General features: G+C 39.9%; 1 protein-coding gene across 1 annotated transcript in view; it reads left to right on the forward strand.

Annotated features, from left to right (window-relative positions):
- The window catches only part of LOC101857159 (protocadherin-17), a gene marked incomplete in the record, with an annotated part of 62,339 nt that overhangs the window by 39,780 nt on the left and 12,919 nt on the right, over window positions 1-9,640 (forward strand). Inside the window, 6 exon segments of the mRNA XM_035970284.1 lie at window positions 320-493; window positions 1,593-1,733; window positions 3,545-3,721; window positions 6,992-7,191; window positions 7,835-7,964; window positions 8,365-8,411. Of these exon segments, the coding sequence (XP_035826177.1) occupies window positions 320-493; window positions 1,593-1,733; window positions 3,545-3,721; window positions 6,992-7,191; window positions 7,835-7,964; window positions 8,365-8,411 (869 nt within the window).

Raw genomic sequence — 9,640 nt, forward strand, 5'->3', positions numbered from 1 at the left:
TCTCTCTCTCTCTCTCTCTCTCTCTTTATCTACCTCTCTTCAAGGATGTTTGTGTGTGAGGCTGGGTGTGTGTATGTATACGTGTTGTATGTGTGTACGTGTGTGTGTACGTCTGTGTGTTTAAGTGTGTGTGTGTGTGTGTGTACGTGTGTGTCTGTATGTGTGTGTGAGTGTGTTTGTGTGTGCGCGTGTATGTGCGTGTGCATTCGTTAGTGTGCATTGCATATGTGTATGTGTGTATGTGTGAGTGTTTACACTGTATGCGATTTGCCTTTTTTTCGGCCCTACCCCCACCCCAACCCCCACCCTGTCCACTCAGGCTACCCAGTCAGACAACGAAGACATGACAGCAACAGCAACCTTGACTGTGAAGGTCAAGGACATCAATGACAACCGTCCTGTGTTTTCCCCGAACTCCACTGAGCTCACCGTCCCGGAGGATGCAACAAGTGGGCTCTACCTCACTCTGGTCTGCGCAACAGACGACGATGAGGTAATTTTAGACAACGATGATAATGACAGAAGGAAGCATTTATTTAAAAAATCAAATACTAAAGAAAAATATTTCTTTACAAAAATAGAGGAAAACGCGCTCATATGACCTTATGCAGTTGTGAGCGCCGTAAAACACTTACCAAAAACAAACGAAAATAAAAATGCATAATAATATTATAAAGATGCTTAAATCACCCCCCCCCCCTCCCCCCGAAAAACTAAGCTTTGTATCCGCGTTAGTAAGTTTTGTTTACAGTGGAAAGCTCAATATAATTTATGCACACGTTGTATTAATACATCAACGTCACGTAAAGTTCATCGTTAGCTCAGGTTGTTATCAAGCTGGACTACGGATCCAACAGTCGTTGTTCGAATCCTTGATTGGATGTTCTTGAACTCAATTATAATGAATTGCATAATCATTATAACTTCTTTTTCCGGGGAGAGAACGCAAAGTTAGATTCCGTCATAGCCCCCTTCTTTTTCAGGGGGAGAAGGCAAAAATTAGATTGCGTCATAGCTCCTGTGACGGCTACATATGGCCTCACATTATAAAAAGATTAATACTTGAAAGAAAGACAAAACACAATCGTTCTCTTGCCTGCCTGCCTGTGAACTGATTTTTATTGAGTTTAGTTGACACTGAAATCTAGTGTGTATTCAAAACGAGACAATGTGTGACGTATCAAGGAGGGGAAACAATTGTGATATTAAAGAATCGTTCTTTCAGCATTCGCAACATAGTTCATTCCCATTTTTACATCAGACACAAACATTACAGCTCCCTTCAATTTTAGGAAGGAAAGCAGAGTTAGATTATGTCATAGATGCCTTCTTTTTCCAGGGAGAGAAAGCAAAGTTAGATCAGAGAGTATAGTCTCTGGTTTGATTAAGTCATAGCCCCCTTCTTTTTCAGAAAGGAAAGCAGAGTAAGATCACGTCATAGCCCACTTTTTTCATGGGGAGAATCAGAGACTATCCATATATTCAAGAGTCTCTGGGAGAATTTAAAGTTAGATTACGCGTCATAGCTCCCTTCTTTTCAGGAAGGAACACAGAGTTTGATTACGTCATGTCATAGCCCCCTTCTTTTTCAGGGAAAGAACGCAGAGCTATATTACGTCTTGGCCGACAACTTAAATGGAGCTTTTGGCCTGGAGCGTGACGTAGACGGGAACACCTGGCTAATAGTGAACGAAACGTCATCACTCCGGGGACATGACGTCTTGATGGTGCAGGTGAGAGGACGCGAGCCGTTTCTTTTTACAGTAATTGTTATTATTATTATTTTTATTTGTGTTCACGACGCGGTGGAATCAGGCGTTCGTCAATTTTGGAGCATGTGGGGTTGTTGGTATTATCTTAAAGCTTGTTTGTTTGTCTTACCCTGCTTCTGGTGGGAAAAAAATACCCATCTATCTTGAATAGAAGTCGACATAATTGTGATTGGAGGAGGTGGGTGTCGCCCGGTGTCAGAGGTGAAATTAGCGAGGAAATGGCCACCAAAGTTGGGTGACCTTCAAAGCTTGAGTGTCCTTGAAAACTGCAAATGTACTCTATGTGTGCCTTTGGTCTATGCTTTTCAGTAAAGTCCAAAGAGAAATTTATTTTTTAAAAGGCATAAAGGGTGTTGATCCCCTCCAAAAGCAAAACTTTGATCAAAATTGCCGGACCAGCGAAAAAATGCCGATTTCTTCGATTTCATTCAATTTCATCAGGATGCCTCGTATTTTCTTAATGAAGGCATCAAAGAAGCACACATGGGCCACTCGCTGATGAAAAACAATCAGGAAAAGCTAAATTTTAATGCAGTTTCTTGAACAATTGAATAGACATAAGTGTCATGAGAACACCAAGCTCTCACTAGCAAAATAATTGAAAGCAAGGCAAAGTAGGGATAGACTCAAAGACACTTACTTAGGGAGTTTAAACAGATCGATGACGTGGAAATATCAGGATAATGGAGCTTTTTTTTAGAGCATCCGAGCAAAGGATTGAACGGAGAACCATGATCGTCGATGTCTGCGGCAGATCTTGCACTTGATGAGGTGTTTTTACACCCCTATCGACATGATTTAGATCAGTTGGGATAGGGGCTAGACCCTGCCTGTCGGGGCCAACCCGGGTTGAGAGGGATACAACGTCCCAAGAAGAATTATCAAAATACTCGATAAAATTTCTCCCACCGGAGAACTCCGCGAAACGCCTATTCGCTGCACTACAAGACACTGGTCCAGGCGGTTTCGTTGCATCTTTCAGTTTTTCTTAAAAATAAAATAAGTGACACCCCACCAAACACAGGTTAGGACACTGGCATCTATAGTGTAGCAGTATGATTGCGAAGTTCAGCATATTGAAATATTAATCAGACACGACGTGTCTTAAATAAATGACATAAACTGATTTCGTACAGTGTCTTAATTCAAAAGTGCTCCAAGGTAAAAATCAAACCTTGGAGAAGATAACCATTAGCAAAAAGCAATTTTGATTGTGAGTGTGATGCTTAAACGCTTGAATTAAACAACATCGGTCTTCAACATCAGAAGGGTTGGTATTAGTTTGAAGTCTCTAAAGTATGAAAAAAAAAATCACTTTTAAAAATGTGTCACGACGTGGTGGAATCAGGTGCTCGTCAAATTTTGGGCATGTAGAGCTATTGGTCTTATCTTAAAACGTGTTCATTTGTCTGTCTTTTGAAGGAAAAAATACTCTTTTATCTTGAATAGAAGTAGAGATATTTGCAACTGAAGGGGGTCGGGGTAGCTTGGTGTCAGAGTTAAAATTAGCGAGAAACTGGCTGCCAAAGTTTGGTGATTAATCAAAGCTTGAGAGTCGTTGGAAACTGAAAATTTATGTTTTTGTGCTTTTAGTCAACGTTTTTCAGGAAAATCCACACATAAATGTATTTTTTAAAAGACAAAAATGTTGAACAAAAAACAAAAATTCTACAAAAATTGCCAAACCGAAAAAAAAATGCTAATACCCCCCGATTTCATTATTTTGACGAGCGCCTGATTTCACCACAATGCCTCTCAAATGATTTCCACAGGTGGAGGCACGAGAGAAGGAAGCCCCCGCCCCGGACAGTCCCGCCTGTGACGACAGCGTGAACTGTACTCTGCATGTGTCCGTCACCGTGAAAGATGCAAACCTGAACGCTCCAGTATTCATTCAACCTCGATATGAATTCGGCGCCATGAATAACGGAACCTTGGATCTTGGACAGGTTGAGATATTGTTAATACTGAAACAATAAAAAAGTGGCAATAATATGGTGAAAAATGATGATAATAATAATAATAATAATAATAATAATAATAATAATAATAATAATAATAACAATAATAACGATGATAATAATAATAATAATAATAACAATAATAATAACAATAACAATAACAATAGTGATGATGATGATGATGATGATGATGATGGTGATGATGTTGATGATGATGATGATGATGACGTTGATGATGATAATGATGATGATGATATATATTTTTGTACATGTTCCTGAAGAAGCCCTTTACAGGGCGAAACATTGAACTTATATTAAATTTGAAAAATCTACTAAGTCTCAAACCCTTTTTTTATTCCCGGATGATGATGATGATGATAATAATAATAATAGTAATAATAATAATAATAATAATAATAATAATAATAATAATATTATAATAATAATAATAATGATAATGATAATAATAATGATTAAAATAGTAATAATAATACTTACAATAGTAATCATAATAACAATAATAATAGTAATAATAATGATAATGCATGACAATGATAATGATAATAATTTTTTAAAATAATCCTTATGATGATCATTTCATTTTTATAACGCATGTCCACCCTCTATAGCATGCTCTGTGTGTCACGACGCGGTGGAATCAGGTGCTCGTCAGTTTTTGGACAAGTGGAGTTATTGATGAATTAGACAGCTTATTCATTTATTTTGCTTGAGACGGAAAAAATATCCTTTTATCATGAAGAGAAGTTCAAATATTTGCGATTAAAGGAGAAGGGGGGGGGGGTCGCCTGGTTTCAGGGGTAAAATTAGCGAGAAAATGGTCGCCAAAGTTTGGTGACTTCCCTAGCCTGAGAGTCTTTGGAAAGTGAAAATTTACAGTTTTGTTCATCAATGATTTTCTGTAAAAATGTACTCAGAAATGTTTTTTACTTATTTAATGTACATTTGGCGCTTGTATGACCTTATGCGGTTGCGAGCACCGTAAAACCTTACTAATGTGGGTGGTTGGCGGGTGCTCTGGTGTGGTTTGCTCCTTCTTTCCTATTAATTATCTATCGTCCTGAACTCTCCTCCTTCTTTTATTATTCGTTGTTACTCTCTTGTAACTTCTCTAACCTTCGGCATTTATATGACCTTATTGTGTTGCAAGCGCCGTACAACTCTTACTAAAACAAACCGGGCAGAAAAATGCCACCAGTTTCTTGGATTGCATTACTTTGACGAGCGCCTGATTTCATCTCGATGTCTCACATATAATATGCGTTGACTATTTGATGCCAGTTTAGTTTTTATTTGGCTTTTTGCTACTGAAAAAACCGGATGGGGTGGGATGGAGGGGTAGAAAGGTTTTCATAAAAGGGGTTTGGGTTGTAAAGGACTGGGGAGGGGTTTGGGGTATAGAATCGGAATGCGGCATGCGTCTCCCCCCCCTCTCTCTCTCTCTCTCTCTCTCTCTCTCTCTCTCTCTCTCTCTCTCTCTCTCTCCCTCTCTCTCTCTGTCTGTCTCTGTCTCTGTCTCTGTCTCTGTCTCTGTCTCTGTCTCTGCCTCTGTCTCTCTCACCCCCCCCCCCTTTTCTCTCTCCGTGTGTATGTGTGTGTGTGTGTGTGTGTGTGTGTGTGTGTGTGTGTGTGTGTGTGTGTGTGTGTGTGTGTGTGTGTGTTTCTACATATGTGAGAGAGAGAAAGAGATGAATATAGAGAGAGCCAGAGGCATGAAAAAAGAGATAAAAGAGAGACAGAGATAGATAGATAGATGAATAGAGATAGATAGATAGATAGATAGATAGATAGATAGATAGATAGATAGATAGATAGATAGATAGATAGATAGATAGATAGATAGAAAGAGAGAGAGAGAGAGAGGGGATGAGGAGGAGGAGGAGGAGATAGAGAGAGAGAGAGAGAGTCGAACTGACAGACAAACAGACCAGCACACAAACAAAGACGTCATGTCAAACCAGGTAATACCAACGGTATGGGGATTCATTTAAGGGAAGACCCGGGTCGGCGATCCAAGGCAATATCGATACAATTTTTCAAACTATCCAACTTTTGTTTTTTGCGGAAAAACATCCTTTGACATCTGTTCTATCGAGTCAAAATGAAGAAACTGTTGAAAAAACACCCTAAATGACCTGAAAGGGCGTTTGAAAAGTGCAAATTGCTTTAAAAATCCTTTTAAAAATCCCTGTTTTTCTGTTTTTCTCAAAATCTACTTTTTGACATATTATGTGACCTCCTGGGTGCAAGGAGTTTTCAAAAACTACAGAAGCTAGAAGCTTCAAATTTGGTGTACAGGTGCTTTAAGATCAATTCTATGGATCTATGAAAGGGAATTGGGAAATATTGGTAACTTAAGGAAATATTCAATTTTTTTGGTAATATGTACCCCCGAAATTTCGTCAACTGACTCTAGGGGGTCCACTGACTTTGGGCTCTCTTTTTTAGTTTTAAAGATAGGTCAAAATCCTTTCATAAATCCCCAGTTCATATAGGTTTGTATTTGTGTGCCAAATTTTAGGCTGATAATTCAATATTTACTATGAAATTCTTCTGCACTAAGAAACTGGTCTGAAAATCCAAGATGGCCACCACAGAGACCCATTTTTTAGAAAAATTCAACAAATTCACCTCTAGTACATCCTATTTACCTATGAACTTCTTGCACAATTACTTTAAATTGAATAAAAGTCATTCGTTTAGAAAATTTTTCCTGGAGTGTACGTCTCCCCTTAAGGACCAATCTATTATAGTGCGGTCTAAAGTTCGTGGCGCAACTTATTGTCAATATCTCCTCAACTATAGACCATTATGTTCTCCAATTTTTGCACTATGACTGGTATCAATTTCTCTTAACAGATCAACATTTTTGTAAACACCTGCAAGCTGTAGGCCTATTTTAGAAAATTCCTTAATAGATACTAATTAAAAAATCCAAGTTTGTGATTTCTACAGATTTTAAAAAAATGTTAATGTTTTCAGCTGGGGCAATGTTGCTTTTAATAGAAATGTTCTGGAAATATATGATTTAGTTAAGACAAATTGATAAAAACTGCTGTGCAAAGTATGGATGACACTGATTCACCCGTTAAAGAGATATTTGAGGATAAGTTGTGCCACGATTTTTTTATAGTTAGAATGTCTCTGATGAGTGCAAGCATAATCATAATTATTTTTAAAACCACTTAACATTTCCTGCTCCCTGTCTTAATCTAAGTAGGCTAATTAATATTTCTTCAGGTCAATGCAACTGATTCAGACAAAGGTCGCAACGCTGAGGTCACGTACAACTTGACCTCTGTGAACAATGACCCAGATTGTTCAAAGGTCAAGGTCGACCCCACAACAGGGAAAGTCACGGCATCTGGCACAATGACGCCGGGACATGTGTGCGTCTATCTGGCAAGAGGCTGCGACAACCCGGAGGATATAGCTACAAGGTAGAACATGATTGGATGTAAGAGAAACTGTCAGAGTAAAGCATTCCCCCACCCCTTAAATGATAAAAGATGAAAATGGTGCTCAGTTTGAGCATCTGTAACAATACGTGTGTTTCAGGATGGTGCGCGACTTTTTGGACACCCTGTATACATCTCTACTTTCACTTTCGGTCAATCTCTCGACACCAGGCGATGTTCAAGCGGTCCTCTGGTGGTCACAGTCTCTGAGACCACTCCAGGTCACAATATTACACTTACACTGAAAACACACACATACTACACACACATACTACACACACACAACACACACACACACACACACACACACACACACACACACACACACACACACACACACACACACACACACACACACACACACACACACACTTCTCACATACACACAAACGTATACACACATACACGTACACTTATACACTCAGACATAAACACACCTACACACGCTTACGCATACACACACACACAAACACTCAAATACACAATCTCTCTCTCTCTCTCTCTCTCTCTCTCTCTCTCTCTCTCTCTCTCTCTCTCTCTCTCTCTCTCTCTCTCTCTCCCTTCCTTTGTCTCAGCGACATTTGTAAATCTCTCATTTCTTTTTCGCTCCCCCTCCCTACACCAGGCGATGTTCAAGCGTTCCTCTAGTGGTCAGAGTGGCTGAGACAACTCCAGGTCAAATTGCAACAGTGATTACTTATGACGTCAACATTCGGGAGAGTCAGCCTAAAGAGACGGTGGTCATTTCGCTACCGGTTTGTTATTCTTCTTAAAAACAGTTAGTTTTGCCTGATTGTTTGTTTGTTTGTTTGTTTGTTTGCTTGCTATCTTTATTGTTTGTTTGTTTGCTTTTTTGTTTGTTTGTTTTCTTGTTCGTTTGTTTGCTGTGCTCAATCCCATGGTCTTATTTATTTTCTATTAATTTCTGGCATGACCTATATTTATGGTCACTTAGCTCTTAAAATTAAAGGTACATTTTTCACTAAGCTCATCTTGTTTTATATTTTTGTAGGTAAACAACTTCTTTTTGCCTATAGATAGATAGATAGATAGATAGATAGATAGATAGATAGATAGATAGATAGATAGATAGATAGATAGATAGATAGATAGATAGATAGATACATTAATATTTTTTCTTTTGTTCCTAATTAGGTGATAGGCCTACAGTCGGATACTCACGAGTTTATGGTCAGAAATAGGTAAGTAGGAGAGTGTAAGTTGTTCTGCGTAGCTGTGCATGCGGGTTTTGTGAGTGTATGTGCATGAGTGTGTGTGTGTGTATGGGTGGGTGGGGGTGGGTAGGGGGGTAGGGGGGTAGGGGGTAGGTGGAAGGGTCTACATAAGTGTGTGCGCGTATATATATATGTGTGTATGTGTGTGCGTGTGTGTATATTTGTGTGTGTGTCTGTATGCGCGCGTGTGTGTGTGTGTGTGTGTGTGTGTGTGAGAGAGAGAGAGAGAGAGAGAGAGAGAGGGAGAGAGAGAGAGAGAGAGACAGGGGGGGGGGAGATGGAGAGAGAGAGAGATAGATAGATAGATAGATAGAATATTATGAATATGAGTGATTGTTTATAATGTTATTCTTGATGAGCTGTATGTTTTAACAGCATGGCAAGCGAAAGATATTGTAGTTCTGGCAGTTGGAGCAGGAAGAGGAGGAAGAGCAGCAGCCGAGTTTGACTCTTTTTTTTTGGGGGGGGGGGAGGGTAAGTGTTTAACGGCGCTTGCATCTGCATGAGGTCATATGAGAGCACGGGACAACATTTTCATTTGGGAGGAAATTTTGAATTTTGCCCGGATGGCTGGCGAAGACTACTCTTATCGACTTTGGACTATCAAGGGATCTTTAACGTGCGCAACTTTCACACGGGACCTCCGAGATTTTTCGCCCTTGCCCGAGAAGGCTAGGTGTAGATCTTTCCAACCATAAGATCAAGAGTGCGGCTGAAAGACAGAAGTAAGAAGAGGAGCCAAGGAGTCGCAGTAGAAAGGCTGCTGAAAGAGTCAGGAGCCCAGCGAGGAGGGGGCAAAGGGGGTGAGGGAGGGGGGTGCGGCAGAAAGTGGGGTTGAAAGCAGACGACAGAGCTAGATAGCAAGAAAGTAGGTGAAATGGGGGCGACTTTAGAAAAGAAAAATTTCCGTCGCCATCCGGATTTGAACCCGGGACCTATTGAATGAGAGGCGAACACCTTAACCTCTAGGCCACGAGAAGTTGGCTGTGAACAGCTCGACTTCTTATTAATATTATGAGGGTGAAAAACATGTCTTAGGGACATATTCTGTGACAGACATCGTTAGTTTTAAGTTCATAGCATGCCTTTCTTGTTGCAGTATCTATCCGGATATGTCTCCGACGGAGATAGGCCAATCAAATTGCTTCGTGTCTCTAGACCAAGTAAAAAGATCTGGGGGGGGGGGGGGGGGGGGA

The sequence above is a fragment of the Aplysia californica genome, unplaced genomic scaffold (assembly GCF_000002075.1).
Source record: "Aplysia californica isolate F4 #8 unplaced genomic scaffold, AplCal3.0 scaffold00011, whole genome shotgun sequence".
Classification (NCBI taxonomy): Eukaryota; Metazoa; Mollusca; class Gastropoda; order Aplysiida; family Aplysiidae; genus Aplysia; species Aplysia californica.